Source organism: Manis pentadactyla, chromosome 11 (assembly GCF_030020395.1).
Source record: "Manis pentadactyla isolate mManPen7 chromosome 11, mManPen7.hap1, whole genome shotgun sequence".
In the NCBI taxonomy this organism is placed as follows: Eukaryota; Metazoa; Chordata; class Mammalia; order Pholidota; family Manidae; genus Manis; species Manis pentadactyla.
The window spans coordinates 38844744-38867956 of record NC_080029.1 but is presented as its reverse complement, the minus strand read 5'-3'; the positions used below and the strand labels follow the sequence as shown (position 1 = coordinate 38867956).

At 40.8% G+C, this 23213-nt stretch overlaps 1 protein-coding gene across 1 annotated transcript in view; it reads left to right on the top strand.

Annotated features, from left to right (window-relative positions):
- SYT16 (synaptotagmin 16) overlaps positions 1-23213 on the top strand; it is a 154362-nt gene that overhangs the window by 114810 nt on the left and 16339 nt on the right. Inside the window, 5 exon segments of the mRNA XM_057488395.1 lie at positions 1508-1633; positions 1636-1763; positions 6814-7195; positions 7198-7253; positions 10092-10281. Of these exon segments, the coding sequence (XP_057344378.1) occupies positions 1508-1633; positions 1636-1763; positions 6814-7195; positions 7198-7253; positions 10092-10281 (882 nt within the window).

Sequence of the window (23213 nt, the reverse complement as noted above, 5' to 3'; positions counted from 1 at the left end):
AAAATCCCAAATCAGGAGTCTAACACTGTGCCCTGAAGCCTAGGTCTGCCTGAAGATGTTTTCATATGGTCTGCATAGGGTGATAATATATTTTTAAGTTTGCATGTTTATTGTACGTAGATCATATCTGGTCTGGTAATCTGCAGTCACTACCACTCCATATTACTGCACACCTGGCTACTTCAAATATTTGTTACCTGCCTAGTATTTAAAGTTATTTGAGGTTTTAGTGAAACCTACTGATAGGTAAAGACAAAAAAGTGTGCATAGGTAGCTTAGCACCTTCAGGAAACTTAGGTTCTAGCTGAGACTTTAAGATCAACAGTGGAAACCATTGCTACCATACAGTCTATAAATAAGAATTTTTGATATAGATGATACATATATGAATTTGTGATATATGCTTTGTCATCCCACTCACTCAGCCTGTCTATCTCTCCCATTCTCTTATTCTGGCAGGAGATTGGAGGACAAAGGCATTTTGGGTCTGGGAGGCAAGTCAGGGTGAGGCTACTGCTGAGGAGGACCCTTCCAGTTTTTCCTCACTATCTGAGGGTAACTGAGAAGCGAGGGGGAGGAAGGGTGAGCAGAGTGAGAGAACAGAGTAACACTAAGGACAGAGAAAAACACAGAATCCAAAAGCATCAGGGAAGATTCAGGAGTTGCTGAGTCTTTAGATGGACAGGAAGGAAAGGACATGGGGATAGGTTTGCAGACAAAGGTGAGCAGAAATAATCAAGTGATATTTTCATAAGCCAGTGAGACCATAGGTGACAACAAGTTAGGAGGCAGTAGAAAATGGGGTTTGATGGGGCAGATGAGGCCAGTTTGGGCCAGACAGGTAAGTGAGATAGTATTTATGGAAGCCCTGGTGGCTGCCAGGTGAGTATGAGTTCATGAGTGACTCTCAGGGGCTTTCATCATTGTTTTATAGGTAAGGAAGCAAAGGTTCAGACAATTCAAATGTTCAAGTTCTTAACAAGGATTAAGAGCTAGGATTTAAACCCACATCATCTGAAACCACGTCTAGTGCTCTCCCCATGGATCAAGTGATGACTTTTTACTTGAGAAAAACCACTGAAGCCTTTGAGCGGAACATAATATTGTGAACGTGGCGGAGAGAAGGAAGAGAGAGTCAGGAGACCATAAGACTGCTGTAGTAGATTGGTGTTCTTTCTAGATTCATCCCCCGAGTCTGTGGTCATTAGCTCTGACAAAATTGTAGTGCATTTATTTTATCCTTCTAACATAAATATACATCCTTTATACTCATATCACTAGAAAGTATTAAACCTTCTTGTACTCTCACATAATGAACGAATAATGGTCTTTTTGATAACATGGACCAAGTTTATCTACCACATGGATGGAATTATGTTTCTGCAGGTGTTGTTTGGTGGGTTTTGTTTTTGAGGTCTGATTGGTGTAGTTGCTCCTGCCCAGTTTCTCTGGGTAAAAAGGTGTAAAATAATAATACAATGAAATAATTTTCTTATTGCAAATTTAGGTTTGGATGGAGCCAGCCAACTGCATTATTCTGAAACTCTATCTTATGCTGAAGACAACTCCATCTCTACCCACTCCCAGTCCCTGTGTGAGGTGGGGGATCCTGGGCACCATGGTGCTTCTCCCCAAGGACCAGTGTGGTCCCCAGTCTCAGTCACCAAACTACAGAGCGCAGCTTGGAGATGGAGACAGCTTTAAATAACCGGGGATTTGAAGATTCTTATGCCACTGACAGTTCCTCCGTGTGGAGTCCAGAGGCAAGTTTTTTGTTTTCCATTCTTTCCTTGTTTATATTATGTGCTCTCTGGCTAGTTCTTGCTCCCCTATCCCTTCCCCACCCACCCTCCCTTCTCCCTCAAGAAAATGGTTCTCCAAAAAGGAAACACTGCCTTGAAAACCAAAGATCTTTATATAAAGGAGTTTTTAATTCTTTAGAGAGATGTTATGTCCTACATGGTTTTAATTAAGTGAAGTCTATTTTTATTCACCCCAAATCTTGAGTTATGATTATTGGGATATAAGAATTATTTGAAAATTGAACTAAAATACAATGGTTCTTCAAATGCAGTTACACAAGATATTTTGATGAAGATCTTGCATCAAGTTGAGTATATTTGTTATCATTAGTTGAATTGAAATTCTAGAAGACAGCATTAGTCTGTAATGACCCTCTGGCCATTGACTTTGCTTTTTAGAATACATCTCTGGTATAAGATGCTTCTTCTAAATTTCTTTTTCAATTAAAACTACAGAATATGCCTAACCATCCAGAGTTATGCTAGAGGTGATGATAATAAAGCTACCATTTGTTGAGCAATCACTATGTGCTAGGCACTGTGGTAAGGATTTTACAAACATTGTTTTATCTTACAGGCATTTATTTATTATCTAGATGTCTCCTATTATGATTCTGTGACATTAGGAGATGTTAAGTAGTGGTATGTAATATATGCTTTGAAATTAGTTTTGATGAAGTAAGTCCTATAAGTATATAAAACTTTAATATACTTTGTGGGGCTAGAGGAAGGAGGATGGATGGATTTTGTTACCATCAGTCTGACTGAGAAAATAGATAGGGGGATTTCTCCTTAGGACCTGGACTGTCATGTACACCAGATGCCCATCAAGGAGAAGAAAAAAAAAGTCACAAAATCATATTCCCAAACCTTACTGCTGACACACTGGGGCGCGCAGAGAGAGGATCAGGTGGGATGCACATGCGCAAACCTGCCCATGTGTTGGCATCACTGCTGAGGACCAGAGACAGTAATTCAGGTACATAGTTTATGGCTTGTTAAAAACATCCTTCATATACAGACACCCAAAGCTATTAACCTTGTAAGTTTTGTAGAAGAATTCTGCTTCCCTGTCGGTTTACTGCTAAGATTCGTATCCAATCCACACAATAATATTTAACACTTAAAAATACTCTTTTTGGCTCTCTCACCATAAAAACAAAACAGAAGTGTTACCTGCCTATTGATACTCTGCTCCCTTGATAACTGTACCCTTAGGCTTGGAATTGCTCTTGCCAGGTAACCTCCCATTTGCCTGCCTCATGGAGCTTTAACAGAAGACTGGTGTTGAGGGCACTAAATGTTCTCAGACTCCAAAAATGCCCAGACAGCTCTGTGTGCTCCATTCAACCTCCTATCTATTTTGAGACAAAAACTGTAATTTGGTGCTTCTACAGGAGAACCTCAAATGCAGCTTGGAGGCAGTTCCTGCAACTGCCTGCTTCTTAGGCTTAGCTCTCCCCTTAAGAATTGATTTATTTGCCTCTTAGCTGTATTAAGAACCCTGTCTTCCCCCGTGTATCTGGCGTTGGGAACATACTGCAGGTCTGTTTACTTTGGAACACACAGATGACATCAACACTGTCTCACTAAAGCAGAAAGGCTTTCAAGTTGTTAGAAAAATCTTTCAATCTCCATGGGTTTTGACAGCGCAGCACAAGATTCCCATTTTAAAGAAGAACCTAGGATATTAGAGCTCAAGGAATCATTTGTTTTGCCTCAGAAGGAAACCAGTCATGCCTTGTGACTACCTGTTAGGCTGATGGATTTTCAAGCGCTGCTCCTCTCTGCTGGAAAAAGCCATCAGCTTCTTCCTGCAGACCCGAGGCTTAGCAGGGAAGACAATGGAAGGAGTGTGGCTGGAGATTTTGAGCACACAGGGAGGCAGGTGGCCCACTTTTCATCTCTGCTTTCCACTGATTAACTAGTTGGCCTGGAGAAGTTAATTAAAATCTGCCAAATGGGGATAAAAATGAAGAGATTTTTACCTTGCAGGAAGGTCAGATGGATTAGTAGTATTAGCAGTACCCACATGAGGAGTGCCTCTGGTTGCCTGGTGATAGGTAAAGTGTGCTGAAATAATTAACTGCTGTGAAAATACCAGCCTTCACAAATCTTCCTCTCAAGTCAACCCAGGAAGAGACCATGAAGCCCAGTTTTCATGGGACACAGCTTGAGTTTCCCCCATTCAGAGCCTGGCCATTGCCTGGAGCTGTGTCTTATTCAGGGTTCTTAAGAGGGTTATTAAGGAGCCTTCCCTAGGACTTTACCACAAACCTGCAGGTGGAGTGAGCATTTATCTGAATAGATGGCCTGATAGATAAGCAGAGAGATACTCATAAATTAAGACAAGTTTTGCTTGGCATTGAACTGATGACAACACTAGGAAATATTAACTAGTATTAAGGGCAAGGACCCAAAAGGATGTGAAATTCCCAGTGTGTGTTTCCAGCTCCCATCTCCCATCTTATTCCCTCTTCATCACATACTTACTATACATATATAACTATGGTGAAAGGTTTGGGGAGAAGAAGGGAGATGTCATGGTTCAACATAAGGTGTGAGACTTTGAGCATTAATACTGGTAAATCCTGGACAGTCCTGGCTGGGCATAGGATATTGAAAGCAGGGAGTCAGTTATTTAGCTTTTCAGAGCCTCCCCCATAAAGTGAAGATATTATAATACCTACCTTGTTGGGTCAATGTGAATATTTTTAAAAGATAATGTTTCTTAGCTGGATGTCTCCAAAAAACAGAGCCTACTTTGTCAGCATGTGCAATCCCAGGGAAGAAGAGCGAGGGACAAGGGGAGTGCGGCAGGAGAGAAGGCGCAGCCAGTGTGAGAAGGCATGATCGAGTTGGCCACGGCTAAGTGTGGCTCATGGCTTCATCTGTAGGACTGTCTTGGGAAGCTGTGTATACTACTTGAGGACATCTTGGGGAGAAAAGTTCACTGCATGGGGCATTAATCCACCACACACTCTGGACTTTATATACATAAGTGCCAAGCAGCATTCAGTAACCTTCCAAGCCTTGACATCAATGGAGAGGTCTGTGGTGGGAACTGAGAGTCACACTGCCTAGGCAGGAGGTAAGACTTGGTTGGGTTGTGCCAGGCTGAAGCCACAAATAACCCAGACAGGCTGTACCTGTGAGGGAGATGGGGGAAGAGTTGAGGCCAGGAAGTTCTGAAGTGTGTAAGAGTGAGCTTTTACAGTCTTTGAAGGGTTTAGTATGGTACCTGGCATAAGGGAGGACTTCATAGATGTTAGCATTTATTATTACTTATGGACCGGTGAGCAATAGAGATGATCAAGGGTAGTCTGAAATAGGTGGGAGTTTTAACTGAAGACCGAGACTTGGTTTTTGAGTTGGTCTAACTCCTTGGAGACTTGCTTCTAATATTATATCTACACCAGTCAGTTGTATTCAGAAGTCTCTATAGCAACCACTTTTATCACTTGAAACTAAGTCTCTCTGAATAGAAACACTCACACAGGAATGCAAGCTCAGAGGGAAGGATGTAAGGAGCTTCCCTTATTTTGCAAGAAGCTTAAATCTTCTTGGTAGACTAATGTGAATCTTCAGAGAGAGGGTATTTATCAGATGTCTGTCATGTGTCAAGCCTTGCCTTTTCACAACCCTATGAAGTATGTACCATCCCCATTTTGCTGTTGAGGAAAATAGAAAGTGGGAAGGAATAAATAACTGGCCCAATGTCATAGACGTGGCCAATGTTAGAGCTGGAATTCCTGAAGGTGTCTCTTCCCAGAGCACCACACAATTTCACCTGAACTCTGCAAAAGTTTTGTCAGTGAATGTGCACCTTTGAGGCATATTTTAAATTCTATTTTTTAAAACAAGGAGTTTAAATTGGCAAAGTCTGATATGCATTTATATAAATAACTGATTATGCTTTATAATAAGAATCAAAACATATTTTGGTTTTGGGTAAGAATCATGCCTTTAGAGGAAAAATCAAATTATATTGAAATTCTTTATAGTTTTTTGAATGGTGGTTCATTACAGTAAATGCAGTTCAGTTCATTTTTCTCAGTGAGGTCATCAGATCTGCCTAACTACAGGTGAATTGCTGTCTGATCATAGTATTTCAAGATAAAGGGGGCCATGTTTGAAAATAGGTAACACCAGTCCAGTGATGGAAATAGATATTTATGGAGTCTGTTCTGAGCCAGGTATTTTTCTACATTTATTTAAACCTCACAACAGTACTCCATCAAAGAGGCATCTTAATGCTCATTTTTCAGCTAGAGAAGATGGCCTATTTGTCCTGGGTCAAAAAGCCGATCAGTGGTAGAGTTATGATTTCAACTCAGATGTTCTGTCCCCAAGTCCAGCACTGCTATTTGCTAAATGGCTGCTGGGCCTGCCTTCCTAGACCCTTGCTACTCAAAGTGTGATTTGAGGCCAGCTGTGACATCCTTGCAACTGTCTGAAAAATGTAAAATTTCAGACCCAGTCCTACTGAATCAGAATCCCAGGGTGATTCGAGTCCACATGCATATAGCAAATCTACCAAAGGATCACCTGCCTATGGCCCCTGTTTGGATTCTTGTCCACAGGACATCCTGGCCCATACACAGAGCACCTACCAAGGCTCAGCCATTTCTCATGGAGAATCCAGGAAAAGTTACCTCTTGGTAGTTGCATAGTTGGCTAATTTTAGACTTAGTGTCTCAGTTGGTTTCAATGATAGTGGCCAGTTGTGCTTTTGAAGAAGTGTATATGAAAACACCTTGCAAAATAGATAAGCTTTGTTCATTTGATCCAAAGGCATTCATGAAGACTTACCATAACCCAGACACTGTACCTTAAAAGAAGTCAGAATCTAATGTGATAAGCTAGTAAACAGGCCTTTCTAATGTATATGGATGTGTGGTAGCACTCAAAAAATATGAGGTTCTGAAGGAACACAGTGGGGCACCATCTCACCAAAATGCAATTGGGCATCATCACTTCCATTCCTAATCCTTTCCTCTGTCTGCAACAGGAACAGGATTGGGCCAATTTTCAGGTGCCATCTGGTGTCCTGAAGCCCATCTCCAAATGTGATGACCTGAATGTCATCTTTGAATACAGAGCTGCTAGTCAGAAGCTCACAGTAATCACTGTGAGAGCACAGGGCCTCCCAGATAAAGACTGAAGTGGTGTCAACTCCTGGCAAGTTCACATAGTGCTGCTGCCCAGTAAGAAACAGAGGGGCAGGACAAGCATATAGAGAGGACCCTACCCCTTCTTCAAGGAGAAAGTCACCTTCACCAGGTTGGAGCCCAGAGATGTGGCTGCCTGTGCCATCTGCTTCCGCCTGTACACTGCCCGCAAGATGACCCATGAGAGAATGATGGGGGAGAAGCTGTTCTGCCTTAGCCACCTGTACCAGAAGGGGAAATGAAAGTGACTCTGGTTCTGGAGCCAAGAAGTAATGTCAATGTGAGTAGGTTAAATGGTGCTGCTAATGACACGGTGTGTTCAAGGACCTGGGATTGTCAGCTTTTGATTTAGTACATTCAGCTTGTGAATTCAAACACCTTAATTTAATTTTCCATTTGGCTCTCCTCATCCTTACAAGCCGTGATCTGTACTTCACGGTACAATGGGTTTTTCTTCTTCCCTATAACCTGATGGATGTATTCCTTGTTCATTTTTGGAAATGAAAGCAGCAGTGCAATGGAGGGCTTGGCCTTCTGATTAACTGATAAGTGGTCCTACCAGCTCCCCTGCCCTGTCACCAATATGCATTATGATGAATCTCTAAGATGGCATGTTGAAGGTGGGGTCCTTAGTGGGTGTGCTTGAGTGGGCTTCAACAGCAGCCTTGAGCTCCACAGGGTGTGACCAGCTCCTCCTGGTTACCCCATCCTCTGCATCCCCCTGGGGTTTCAAGGAAAGATGGCACACCTTGTATATCTACTAGATGGGCAACCCACGATTGCCATGGGTGACATGTCACCTGGTGTGATGATCGTCTTTAAAAAACCATGCAAAAGTCAGGTATCTATCATGGGCCACTGGGCCAGTCAGTCAACCATTCAGGAATGTTTACTGAGTGCTTCTCATAGGTCAGTTACTGTACAGGCAAAGGGGATGCAGGGGGAAGCGTCCGCCCCAGGGAGCTTACAGCCTGGGGGAGAGGGGGGCAGTGGTGCACCAGTGAGGCAAGGGGAGAGAGAATGATGGAGGCTGCTGTTTGGTTAGAAGGTTTGGAGAAAGTTCCTTTGAGGTGGTGATAAGACACAGACTCAAGGAATCAAGAGATCAAGACTGGTGACACGTGGAGGACAAGGACTCCAGCCAGGGAGAGTGGCACCAGCAGGCGCAGGAGGCGGGCCCGAGCATGTAGGTCTGATGGGGAGGAAAGGGGCCAAAAAGGCCAGAGTGCAGTGGTGGGAGACCCAGCCACTTAACTTTTTGATACATGTCTCAAGATTAGTAGCTCCAGATTCAAAATCCTGATATTTGCCTTCCTAGATCTATTCTACCTGCAGTCTTCCCATCTTGGATAAAGGTAGTCTCATCCTTTAGTTGCTCCTGAAAAATCTTTTGAGTCATTTGTGCCTTCTCCCCTTTCCACAGAAATCCTATCAGCTCTGCTTCAAACGACCCCCAGAATGTGACTCTGCCGAATCACTGTAACAGCCTCCCTGTGGTCACTCTGCTTCTGCCTTTGCCCCCTCACAGACTATCCCCAACATGGGGGCCCAAATGAGCCCTTTAAAATGTAAGCCAGATCTTGTCTGATTGCTGCTCAAATCCCCCTTTTTTTCTCAAGTTCTGAGTAACATATATCTGAAATCATGGAAAACAGAAACTACAGGAGGTCAAAAGGAATCTGCGCAATAAAGTATGAGAATAGCTGTGATCACACCCATTTCTCTGTGCCTGGTCTTGTGCTATGTTCTGGGGGCACAGAGCTGAGTAGGGAAACTGAGCCAGTGTGAAATGACTTTGTAAGTAAAAATTCTTCCATCCACCAGGTATTTGTTGAGCAGAATTATATGCCAGGCATTGGGTTATGCACTTAGACTGAGTGATTTATAAGGATTCAGCATTTGATGGGAATAGCATGCTAAGCAGTAATAGTTGCCACAGAAGATGCTTCTGTTGAAGTGCAGGGGAGGGGGTGATCCTCACCCAAAACCAAGCAGATATTTCATTGTTGCACTGTCATCACCCAGATAGCAGGGGCTCTAAGCCACCTATCAAAACCAACTAGTCTTATATTTTACAAAGTGTATTCCATCAAGGTCTTAAGCTCCACAGAGATGTCCACAGCTTGGTAAACAGGATACTTTCCTACAGAAGTGAAGAATATTTCATTCCTTTTAATACATTTATATATTGGGGTTCCTGATAAGAGATTTTAGGAAATGATTTCAGAGGTTGAGAGGAAAGGTTTGGACAAAGTCTGATGTACCTTTCTGGTGGAGTAGGTGGTGGCTCTGGGAGGCTGGCTGGTCAATTCCTTCTTGAGCTTCTTGAATGAGAGTCAACATCCTGATCTATTCTATCCTCCTCATCCTAATGTGTCTGGTATATTAAGGTAGGTGCTCTGGAGAAGCACGTGTGTGAATAAATATAACAACGTGTGTCTCTTCCTTGCTCAGCTGGTGCCTGCAAGGTCTCTGAGATCCATAGTCCATGCGTCAGCTTCCTTATCAAATAGCTGTAAAAGTACTCATTTTCAATGTGCTTGATTTCCTTAGGAGGAAAAATGTAGCATCTGGCATACTCTTGACAACCCTATAAAGCAGAGCTAGGGGCCAAATGTTTTCTAGATGGTAGTAGATGGCTAGTGGCCCTGTCTTTTCTAGTGAGGACACAATGCCTCCTGTATGGCTGCATTCATCAAGAAGCTGGCTGCAGAGAACAAAAACACAGCTCACGCCTGGAATGGATGGGGATTCCATAGAAACATTTGAGCACAAATTACACAGGAGGGAAATTTGGTCTATATTAAATGTATTATTAGCTCTCCATGTTTCTTAGAGGGTTTGATTTATGCTAGTAATAACATCTTTGTCTGTTTCATCTTAGAGAGGAAATACTGAATGGAGACAAGTCTTGAAACAAATATATCAGCTAGTAATGCAGGGGTTCTCATCCATGACTGTGCTCCACAGGCTCATTATCATTCACACCAAGTGCGCTGTTAGTAATCTTTGGCAGCCATTGAGATTGGGCCACAATTTCACCAAACACAATGTCGGCTTTTGTCAGAGAGAGTAGTGCAGCGTGGGCCAATGGATTCTTTGTTTTGTTCCCCTCCAGAGTGGAGAGTCTCAGCTCAGCCCATCTGCAGTCTCTCACAACCACAGTGCTTCACCCACACAGTCACTGGCTTATGGAGGGGCGCCAGAGCTGTTGGTGGGCCTGTCATACAGTGCCACAACGGGGCGATTATCTGTGGAAATGATCAAAGGCAGCCATTTCTGAAACCTCACTGTTAACAGAGTGCCGGGTAAGTGGATGTCTGAACCCCAACTCTCATCCTTCCAGGGGCAAGTAGGAGGCTGTGTCTGCTTTCATGTTAATTCTTTAACTTTTATAATAAAAATGATCTTGGTATGACTGAGACAAGTTTTTATAAAATGATACTTCTGGATTTTTAAAGTACCTTTCTATTTAATTAGATTGAAGACTACTTCAATACCTGGATGCATCCTGATGCAAAATTGGCTGGCCACTACATGTATATTGTTAAAAGGAAAAGAATAATGTCTTTTCAGGAACATAGTCTGTATGGGCAATTAAAATATGCTAATAGATCCCAGCCCCTTTAAAGAGGGAGAACATAGGTGTTGGGGTGAGGCCGATCTGGGATCAAATTCCATCTCCACCTGCTTACCCACTAGCTTTGCTGTAAACCTGTACAATTTACCTCTCTTTTTTGAATCTCAGTAGATTCATCTGGAACAAAGGGATATTAATAGTACCTTCTTCATGGGGTGTTTTGGGGGGTTTAAATAAAATGATTTATGGAAAGCATTTAGCATAGTGCCTAACACTTAGTGAGCATACAAGGAATGTATAAGAAATGGAGGAGGAAAAGCTGAGGCTGGACTTACCCGGGGAGCCAGCACTCTGGGATCACCACTAGAAAGGGGGCCCAAGACACACTCCCAGAGCTGCAGTCCAAAGGTTCAGGAAGCAAGAATAAAAATGCTGTGGCTACCAACTGCTTGAATCACTTCTTTATGCCCAAGAAGTCTGAGATTGAGCATTGGAATAAGGCTGCTAACAAATTAGCTCACCTGTAGTGATCTTGCTTGTCAGCAAAGACAGCTTTAAAAGGGTCAGGAAATGGTGTCTTTCTCACTTCTACCCTTTGAATCCCATGTAAGTACATCTAATCAGAGGAACCTAATTTGTATCTAGAATTCTAGCTGCAAGAGAGTCTGAAAAATGTTGTTGAATGTTTAGCCTTTCAAGTACAGGAAGATAAACCAGAAGTGGGTAGAGTGGAGGGCAAGTGCGCCTGTCCACCACAAGCTCCCAGATCTTACGGAAATAAGGATGCAGCCAGCAGCAATGCAGTAGGCTGGGAGCGTCAATGGGGTTAGCAGCAGGTGAAAAGCCAGCTGAGCTGGTAGAGAAAAGTCAAAACAGTCTCCAAATCTGAGCTCTTAGTCTTTTAGTGTGCTGCAGCTCACAAAGTCTCTGTTTGGCAGTGACTTGTTAGTCACTTGTTAGAGCCACTGGAGCAAGTTAGCAAGGAAAGCTCAGCACTCTGGGTAACAGGAGAAGCCAGGTGCATGAGCCGTGTTCTTTGCCAATGCTCAGGGCCAGGCTGAAAACTATTTAAAATACATAATAGTGCGGATTATTAATTGTGCAGCTAGAGTCTCTTTGCTAGATGCAGCTTTGTCTTATAAGCTAGCCCTGCATTTACTAAAGATCTGGATTTACTGTTTTCCCTTCAGAGCTTTTGCCAGTCCCTTTGCTCTGTCCTCCTGAGATGCAGTGAGATCTGACCAGTTTTCTGGGAAGAACATGGTGGAGCTGCAGAGAATGATGGGGAAGTGGACCACACAGTCCTGACCTATTCCAGTCCAAGCTGGGAAGATTTAATCTGTGTGCTGGGTGGTAGCAGGCAATGCAGGAGAGAAGGATGTTGTAGTGGCTAAGAAAGCATCAGCTGGAGGCTGACCAACTGAAGTGTGAATTCAAGCTCTGCCACATACTAGCTATGAGTTACTCATCTTTTCTGGATCTCAGTTTCCTCATCTATAAAATGGAGTCATAATAATGCCTATGTTCAGGTTGGGATACCATATATAAAGCTGAGGATGGTACTAATGTATCTTCACACATTTCTGTATAAAAGAAAATATACCAAAGAGGAAATTCTTGGAACAAATATGCAAACCTAGGATTGAATAAAACTAATATTGAATAGAAAAAAGTCCTACTTAAGAAATTGATTTTATTCCAGAAGTTTAAATCAATTTGGCATTTACTACATGATTTTTCATAGACATAAGTGTTGCGATTTAATTTAAATGTAACTGACAGGCCGTATCTTTGCAACCAAGGTAATAGAAGACAATGTTGATAGGCTGCTCTTCATTAAACCAGAAGCCCAGCAGTGAAGACAAAAGTTTTTTGTTTATGTAGAAGGCTGGTCCTTTAGGAACAGCCAGTTGAATTAGGAGGGCTTGAGAAAATAGAAGGTTCCTTTGTGGAGATTCTGAAAGGGACCTTGAGGTACTTTGAAGGGCTTTAGATGTTGACAGCAGGAGTTCTTCGTTGTCTCACTTCGTGATGCCATGAGCCCGGCTTTGACAGTTAGCAGGCAAGCGGAGGTACACTTTTAGTTTCTACACGGAAGAGAATGAGAGAGAAAGGATGAGGGGTTGAGAGTTTTATGAGATAACTCAGCAGAGTTGGAAGAAAGAGGGAGAAAAGTAGAGGATGCAAGCTGGGAGCAGCCAGGGCCTGGGAGGGAGTGGCTGAGGGAGGAACGGAGGCTGCCAAGCGCTCTCATCTCCGTGGTGGAGGTGAAGGACAGGCAGTGTGGCCAGAGCCCTGCTTCAGAGTCGGCCAGGAGGGAGCCGCCCACCGGGGAGAGGCTCCTGCAGGAACCTGTGTGTGCGAGGGTCAGAGAGCCTGGGCTTGAGACTCTTGGCTCAGGTGTAGTTCCCACCTCTGTAAAGAGGGGCCATCAGTCCCGCCTTCACAGGGTCATGTGAAGAATGGTCCTTAGGGAAGCCCAAAGGAAAATAGGTTGAACTTGAATACTGGGAATTTATCTTCTCGAAAATATTGAAGGTTCTAAATATTGCTGGAAACAGAGAGAGAGGCTGCAGATTAGAAGTGAGACTCTTTTGCTTCAAAAGATATCATGAGACAAAAGATAACTTTGAACTTGTCAATTGGCCCAGTCAGATGACTATTCTGAAGCTTTAAACTTTTCTTCCCAAGCAAGATAGAGGGGAGCTAGACAAATAGTAGATGAAGTTCCTATCCTCAGTTGGAGTCTTAGAAGAAAAAAGCCGCCGAAACGTAAGCTTCTCTCCCCAAACTTCTGAGGTAAATCCTTGGGAGAGAGAGGGTTCTGTGAGAGGCAGTTTTGCTCTGATGGGCAGGAACTGGTGGAAGCCTTCTTAGGAATATGAGTCTCCATGACATGCCACAGAATGGCTAAAACTAAAAAGGCTGATCCCACCAAATGTTGGTGAGGATGTGAACAGTACGTGGGAGAAGTGTAAAATGGAACACCCACTTTGGAGAAAAGCCTGGCAATCTCTTATACAACAAAAAAAGAACATGCACTTAAATACGGCAGTTTATTCTTTAACATGTACCCGTAAGTCCAAAAAAAAAGACTTGCACAAGAACATTCAGAGCAGCTTTATTCATAATGGCAAAAACTACCAAGAGCCCTTATGTTCTCCTGAATTAAAAAACTAATTAAGATATTTTTCCATAGTGGAATACTATTCAGCAAAAAAAAAGGAATGGAATTAACTGAGGCATTCAACAACATGAAGGAACCTCCAAAACATACTGATGTACCTACTCCATGATTCCATTTGTATGAAGTTCTAAAATAGGTAAAACTCATCTATACTGGAAAAAAAAAAAAAGGCAGAAGAGGTTGCCTCAGGTTTGGTATTGATGTTAGGATGGACTGAGCAGGGACATGAGTATTCTGGGGACATGTTCTATATTTTGATAAGAGTATGAATTAAATGGATGTTTGCCTTTGTCAAAATTTACAAATGTAAGTTACAAATGGTACTAGGTTTCATGCATTTCACCTTATGTGAACTTTACCTTAAAATGGACAAGAATCATAAAAAATTGAAATCTAGTTAATGAAATGCATGCTGAAATGCTTAGGCATGAAGACCAATGATGGCTACAGTTAAGATGGATTGATGGATGGATAGATGCATAGATATGTGAGAAAGCAAACTCTGCTCAGGCTACAACAAAAATACCATAGACTGGGTGGCTTAAACCACAGAAATTCATTTCTCACAGTTCTGGAGGCTGGGAGGTCCAAGATCAAGGTGGCAGTTGATTGGATTCTGGGTGAGAACCCTCTGGTTTGCAGACAGACACCTTCTTGCTGTGTCCTCACATGTGGAAGAGAAATCATCTCTCTCATGTTTCTTCTTGTAAGCACACTAATCCCATTCATGAGGGCACCGTCCTCATGACCCAGTTACCTCCCAAAGGTCTCTCATCCAAATACCATCACATTGGGGATCAGGGATTTAATATATGAATTTGGGTAGCATACATACATTCAGTCCATGACATGAATGGAGCAAAATATAACAACTGAAGAATCTAGGTAATGGGTATATGGGTTTCTGCTGTATAATTTTATTTCAAGAAATTCTTTCCTCACCCCTCTTTTTCTTTCTTTCAGCTTTATGGTGAAAATGCCCATGGTAAAAAATCGCTGTGTCTTTTCCAATCGTAAGTGGGATAGGAAAGATAAAATAGGCTACTTGAAAATTACTGAAACTAGCCCAAATAACCTATTCAAAAACAACACATCAATGAGGTAACAGCATGAACTGATTTTAGCCCAAGTCAGTAACAATGTGCCAAGCATCATTTCAGGCCCTTTCAAGGAAATAGCTCATTTAGTACACGTGGTCAGTGTTCAAAAATATTGTTGTCATTATTACTGTTAAGATGGTACAAACTGGTTTACAAATCTGCTGGTAAGGGAGAGTCTCCACATCTGTACATGGCGGATGGTCCAGGGGAAAAAGCAGCTTATACTGTGTGTGGACATCTGAAATCCTGATAAACATTTAAAAATGCTTTTGAAAAAGTTACCATTGGGAATTAGAAACATTTGATTATTTTTCAAATTTGGTTTCATGAGAAAGCACTTCACAAACAATTTAGCAGCTCTGTTCTGTTGTTTTCCTGGGCCTGTCTCCCGATTACTGCATGGCCTCCACATTTGATTTAACCACTCGAATCTCATTTCCCTCCCTATTAAATGAGGTTAACAAGCAATGTTACCCATACAAGTGCTATGTTAAAAAAAAATTAGCTATTCTGTTGGCACGTTCCCTTTCTCCATCTCCATCTCCATCTCCACTATGTCTTCCTCTGCACTGGGCTACTGCACTGTGTATATATGGGTGTATGTACACACATATAACAGCTCTCGTCAAAAACTACCATTGAGATGTTCCCTCCAGTTAGAAACATGTTCCCCAGCCTCTCAGCATGTGCATGATTAGCCACATGTGATAATTACATCCCAAATGGTAATACTTACAGCAGCAGCCTATTAACCTTGTTAGGCACTCACAATAGCAGAGACAAAAGGAAAGGAAAACAAAGCCAGTCAGGCTGCCTCGTGCTTAGTGTGAAGAACGCGTGGGATGCAGGGGATATGCTCTACAAATGGGGTGCCGGAACAAAAGGACTAAAGGGAAATGAACAGGAAAAGGGCATACCACCTCCTTTAAAATTTTGTTCCAGTTTTCAGTTCAACATAGCAATTATTTATTAGCCACTGTGTATTCAGAATTATGGTCAGTTATTATGAAGATTTATTATATGCAGCACTAACTTACTGAGTGCATATGTGATATGCACTTAATATGCATATGTGATATTAACTTCCCCCATCATGTTTAGTCCTCACAACAGTATCAAAGAGAGAAAATATAGTTACCATGATATATGAATTTTATCTCAATAAAGCTGTTTAAACAAACACAGTTAACTGCAGGAGAATGACAGTAAGGCTGAAGACAGATTTCCAACAGCAATGACAGAAGCCAGAGAACAAGGGGGGAATATCATCACAGTCCTGAGAGAAAAACACTCTCAACTTAGTATTCTTTTTGAGTGAAGGGAAAATAAAGATATTAGCCACTAAGGTTGAAAGGGTTTATTGCTGAAAGAGCTACTAACTGATGTATTTCAGGAAGAAAGAAACTGAACTCAGAAAGAAATATCAAAGTGCAACGATGCTAATGAACAAAAAGCTGATAAACACGTAGATAAATATAAGCATGCATAGACTACATAAGGCAAACACAGACACCACAGGAAAAATGACTAATATTGGGAGTACAATAACAAGGGGGGAAATAAAATTATAGGCAGAAATAATATGAAGGATGGGAAGGGGAGAGGAAAATCAATTCTCATCAGGTCCTTCAGTTGCTTAAGAGGAAAGTAGTGATGTTGGTTAATCTTAGACATAAAATCTAGTGTTTGTGTTAAAATTTTAATTCAACTTTCAGGCCAATAGAAGGAATAAATTAGGATAAACCAAAGTCAATTAATCCAATAGAAAGCAGAAAGAAAAGATATTTAAAAGTTTAGAAAATGCAGAATTGATAGAAAGCACAAGCCAAAACAATAAAAATAAGCCAAGATATATCAGTGATCATAATAAACGTAAAGGGACTAAAACTTCTATGTAAAAGATGTGATTAATATCTCTTTTCTTTCTAGTCTCTCCCTGCCCCCTCTCCCCATGTCTTTTCACATATGCCCCGCTTTATATTGGGCCCACCTAGCCTCCTAATGTGTAAGAAAAAAAATACTAATTGGCAAAAAATTGGACTTAGCTCAGGAATGAAAGAATGATTTAACAGACAAATCTGCTAGTATAGTTCACCATATTCACTGATTTATAAGAAAACATTATGCATGTTTCTGTAAGTACAAAAGAAGCTGTTGATAAAATGCACTGTCCATTATTGATAAAAATAGCTCTTAGCAGATGAATAATAAAAGGTGTATTAGTGTAGGCTAGGCAGTGATGCAATAAGAAATAAACTGCAGTCTTGGTGGTTTAACACAGCAAAGGTTTGTTTTTCCCTTGCATTACAGTCTGAAGTGAGTCAGGTGACTCTCCACTAAGCCGTGACTAAAGCATGCAGGCTCTCTCCATTCAATGAGGCAATAACATGACCTGCATTGTTATCATGGAAGGGGAAGGCACAGCACCGGATGTTTCTTGCTTGGATGGGAGTGGTTGAATATGACCATGACTGAAAGTAGTATATCTCACTTCTCATATTCAATTATTCAGAATTCAGTCACATGGCCCAGGCCACTCAAATACGGTGTGAAGCCTATGTCCTTAATTTGATATTTCACCCGAGAAAGTGTACTGGGCATTTGTCGTTCAAATGCTTTTAAAATCCATCTCTTACTATATAGAGGTCTGGAAGCAATCAGCTTTTCCAACCACAAAAGATCAGAATTGCAGTATTCTCACTTTTTCCTTTCCTTTTTTCTTTTACACTGGTCACTTCTTTCCCAAGCTTAGCTTTTGTTTCTCCCCACCCCCAAAATGAAGCCAGTAGTGCTGAATACACACGTCTAAGATGATGTTTTTCAATCTGTTTCCCTAGAGCAACAGACTCATTAGGCATATGCTCTTCCTTCCAAGTCTAGCAGATGGCAATTTTACCATCACAGAATATGGACTGTGCCTCTGCACTGTCAAGCCTCTGATATTAGTTTCTTCATCACCTGGCACCCAGCTTCTAGGGCAGTGCCCACTGAATGTTTTTATTATGGGAACATCCCAGTTTGGATTACCAATTACTCTTATCAGTCAGATTTTGTCAGAAAGTTAGAAAATACTGTAGATATTTTGAGGCAGAAGTTATTATAGGATTTAAGCCTGGGAAGCCTGGGGAGTAAAAGTCAGGAGGGTGCTTTTCTGAAAATCTGGAAGTATAGATATCACAGGAAAGATGCCAATGTGGTATGAGTTTTTGTGTGTACACAAAAAGGGTGATTGTCATAAGGGGGTTTGGACATGATGGGCAAAACCCTTAGTGTGCCTCTGCAGATGCCCATACATATGCCTGCAACTGGGCCTAGAGTTGTGACTCCCCTTTTTTTCTACTTCTGTGTCTCAGACAAATAGTTTCCATTAGTGGATCCAAGTGGGATCTTACTGGCAAGAGATTGAGAGGAAAGAGCCTAGAAAGGTGGAAAATGGTGTTGACTAACAACTAATATGTGGTACAGAAGGGAACTTGCTTAACCTTGATAATGGGCATTCTAAGAAAATTTACACTAACCATCATAATCTTGAAATCCCTTTAAAGTCAGGAAGAAAATAAGGATTCCCACTAGCATCACTCTTATTCAACATTAGACTGGAAGCTCAAGACAATTCAGCATAATAAGAAAAAGAAAACATTTAAAGCTTGAAAGGAAAAAACAAAACTGCCATTATTTATAGAAAACCTGATTGTCTTCATTAAGAAATCTATAAATTTTAACTACTAAGATATTTCTTATACAAAGTCAGTTGTTTTCTAATATATCAGGAACAGTTAGAGTTTTAAAATACCACTATTTACAACAATAACAAAATACCTCAAGTACCAAAGGATACCATTAATGAAAGATGAGTAAGAAAACTATGGAAAAAAATTACAAAACTTCTTGAAAGACACCAAAGAAAACAAAATAAATAAACCATTTTCATTGGTGAGAATATTCTATACTGTGAAAGCAACAACTTTTCCCAAATTAACCTATATATCAAGTACAATCCCAACCAAAATCCCCCATAGTTTTTTTAATTTTGGTTTATTTTGCTTTTAAAAAAAAACAGAACTTGATAAGCTGATTCTAAAATTCATATGCAAGAGCCAGTTAAACCAATCAAGAGCTTAATAACTAAAGTAGTTTTTTAAAAAAAAATGATAGATGGATTCTCCCTAGCAGATATCAAGACATATTATAAAATGAGGTTAATAAACATTATCAGGTTAGGGAAAGAGATTCAAGCCTGTATTACAAATCTGACAGACTTTGTATTACAAATCAGTGGGTAGATAATAGGCTACTTGATGAATAATGCTTCCCATATGTAAAAAGTAATTAGGTCCCTACCTCGCACCACATGCAAAGATCAGTTTCAGGTGGATTAAAGATCAAACATGAAAAAGAAATTCTTAAGACTCATAGAAGAAAATATAGGAGCTTAGTGTGTTTGGGTAGGATTTCTTAAATAACTTTTCAAATACATCAACTGCAAAGGAAAACACTGATAAATCTGATTCTACAAAAATTTATAGCATCTGTAAACAAGGCAAAGGGATAAATCACAGACAAGGAGGAGATATGAATACAAAATCATTTTGTATCTAGAATTTTTAAAGAACCAGAATCCACTCCTAGGTACATACTAAAGAGTTTCTCAAATATTGGTACAATGTAAAATATAGAAAAATGTTTACTGAATTTTTTTTCAGTTCTTGGTTATTATAAACAATTAAATGCCCATTAAGAGAATGAATAAGTGAGTTTGGTTTAGAAATACACTGGAACACTATACTGCAGTTAAAATAAATGAGTCACAAGTATATATCAATATGTATCAATATAGATAATATAAAAGCAATGTTGGATGAAAAAAGGTAAGTTTCTGGAAGACATACAGTAAAATGTTAAATACTTTTTTTAATGTGCAAACTACTGTTTGGATATCTTTATCAAATATATTTTTTGGATATCTTTGTTAAATCTACTTATGTAATGGAAATCTAAAAACATACATGAAAATGATGAACTCCAAATCTAGGAGAGTAATTACCTTTAGTGAGAGAAGAAACCCAAAAGGATCAAGGAAGGATACTTAAGGGTCTTCCATTTTAGTATTTTATTTCCTAAAAAATAAAAAAAAGTGAAAAGATCAATAGTAATCTTGACAAATGCTAAATATCACAAGTCTCTGTGGTATTTATTTGGTTATTATAGTATTATTCTCTGTTCTCATATGTATGTTTTGTATGTTCAAAGTGTTTTATAATTAATTACTAATTTAAAGGGAAGGGAGGTTAAATGACTGTGGATAAAATGAAAGTTCCTGTGGCCAGTATTCTCACCTGGCCCTGGTTGGCTAGCTCACTACACAGGTGTGGGCAATACGTCATTATTAACTCTATATAAAGAGCTCTGCCCAGTGCTCTGAGTGACACGGTGGCATGGCTGCAAGGCTGCAGGAGAGCAGAGGCTGGGATGGTGGCAGCTCCAAGGTCAGAGACTGAGATGTCTGTGCAGGCAAAGAAGCCCAGAGGCAGAGACCGGCTTGCTGCATGCAGACTTGCTCTGAGTGGACAGGATTCTAGTGACTGACCTGCCATGGTGGAAATAAAGTTGGGTATAACCCTTTCACCCCAAGAACTTTCTACTGTCATTTCTTTGGTCACATTGAATCCATAGTGAACTTGCCCGGAGCTGAAACCCGTTGGCAAGACAATGACCAAGTTCCTTTCCCTTGCCCAGAGAATCATGGTGGCCCCACCCCACCTGAGGCTGAGTAGTCTGGTTGGTACAACATCCTGCTGCAGATGGGCAGGTGATTGTTTGAGCTATATAAATAACTGCTGTGGTATCATGCTGTTTCTTTGGAAAATTGACTTCTGAGTTCTGAATGACATACTTTTGTGCTATTATAAATTGGGGATTGTGTGCTGGTTAAATGTTACCGTTCTTGGTGCATGTCGTACCTTCCTTTATGGAAAAAGAGACAAGTGACTGGTAAAGCCATTAAAAGGGCTGAGTCGGAGGAGTAGCATCCGGGACGATGAAGGGATTATGACCCATTCAGCCTTCAGATGGTATTTGTGAGTTACAAGGGACACTGGGTGGCATTCCAGATCATCTCCAGAAGATCAAATATTGCTCAGTGTTGTTTTGTAGCAAGTATTATCAAGGCCAAAGAATTAAAAGAGCTCAGTTAAGTTATATATTTATTGACCCTTCCTCTTTCCATTTTGACTGGTGCTCATCAGAATAAGTCAATGAACCCCAAAACACCTGAGTCATACTTACCCCTATTTCTTACAAGTAGGATTTCCTGGACACAGCCTTTGCTCTGCATGCTAAAAAGTAAGCACATTATTACTGCTGATAGAAGGTTCCCTTTTGAGCTGGAACAATTGTAACATCTCCCTTCTTTTTGCCACCTGTCCTCAGACTGGACTGTTTATAAAATGATTACTTTCCCTTTTTTTTTTCACACACACTTCAGCTTCAGAGATGATGGTTTGGTAGTAAATGGCCTTTCTGGTAATTAGCAAATGATCTTGGAACAGGACAAAGCTTGAAATTGCTCTCTTTGTGAGAGAAGCTGGTCTTTGTTTGCAAAATTAACTCAATTCCCACAGCCATAACTGGCGGCAGAATTGCCAAAGTCGTTTGGTGACTGAACTGAACTTTTCCTACAAGAATCATGGAGCTGTACAGCTGTGGAAACGCAAATTCACTCCCCCATTGTCGGTTTCCTGACAGCTTTTTCTGTAGAGCAGTTTGAAGAGTGGAGAGCCCTGTTTCTGAGACAGAGAAGTGTTTTCACACCTGAAGTGTAATTTCACACCTTGTGTTTCTCAGCAGATAAGTGCATAAAATAACACATCAAACCGGAATAGAAAAAGATCAACATAGAAAGAAAACTGCAGGTTGTAATTTGTTTCCTATCTTACAAAGCTCTTGCAGGGAACAGTAAATTACAGAGATCTGGGTTTACAGTTTTAAAAGTTTGACTGGTTGTTAGGTAGAGAAGTGAGCAGTAAACACTAATCAGCTTTCAGCTGCTTTGAACAGAATGTACAGAGTGATAAAAATCTGGAAACAACCTAACATTTTGATTCTTTTAAAGAGTGGGACACGTATAAGTGGCAGAAACTGTAGTTAGGAGAGAGTCAAGAAATTGATAATTAAATGATTTTAATAAAAGTATAATTTTCTTAGGAGATAATTGATTTGTAATTACCCATTCAGGAATTTTAGCAAAAGTAGTAGACTACATTAGCAAAATTTGTATAATTTCTTTCCTTCTTATAAATGATGTAACATATGTTGGTCACCATCTAGTGCAGGGATTTTAAAACAAGGAGTTTAGCTTCATTTTGCAAGTTTGAAAACTTGCAACCGAAAGAAAAAGAGTTGAACCTCTGGATAGTCTTGACCATTCATGACAACATATTTAATATTTATTGAATGTCTACCACATGTTCAATACTAGGCCAGGCATCAGAGGCACAGTGGTAAGCAAGGCAGGTCCTCTTTCTGCTACTGGGGAGCTGACAGTCTTGCAGACGAGTAAACAGGCAATGATAATACTGGGTGATAAGTGCTGAGAGAGACTAAAACTCTATTTTGATGGAGCCCACAGAAGGGCTATCAGAACCAGGGCTGGTCAGGGTAGGGAAAGATGGTCAGCAAAGATTCCTGAAAAAAGTGTCCACACTGAACTAATGAATACAAGTCATGGGAATGTTAGTATCCTTTGGGATATCAGCTCATACAACTTGTGAATGAGAAAGAGAGCGAGGTGGGTTGGAGGGGTGAAGGAAGTTCACCGTGGTGGGAATGCAGGGTATAGAGGCAACTGGTGCACAATGAAACTGGAGGTTAAAAGGGTCAGTGTATGTATTCTAGACCAAGACATTTAATTATTATCCTGAGACTAGTAGGAAGTATTGAAGTTTTAGTCTTTGTTTACTGGCAATAGCAACACAGCCATACCTGCACATCACAAAGATCCTGTGGCTGTGGGACTGGGCAGTCAGTGGCTGGAGATCAGGGAGGGTACCTGCAGTAGAGCAGGTGAGAGGTGTTGGTGATCAGTCACACTGATAAATCAGTGGCATTGGGGATGGAAAGAAATGGGTGGATTTAGGAGCTACTTAGGAAATAGGATCAACAGAATTTGGTGACTGATTGGCTGGACAAGGGGTGAGGAAGCCAGTCTTGTCAAAAATATATTCCTGATTTCCAATTTGGATAATTTAGTGCATGATGATCCCATTTATAGAGAGGAGGGCAGCTGGAGCAGCAAGAGTTGGGGACATGATGGGTGTGAGATGAGGGTGGGATGTCCATGAGGAGAAATGGGGTACTCGCCTGCATCTTGCACTT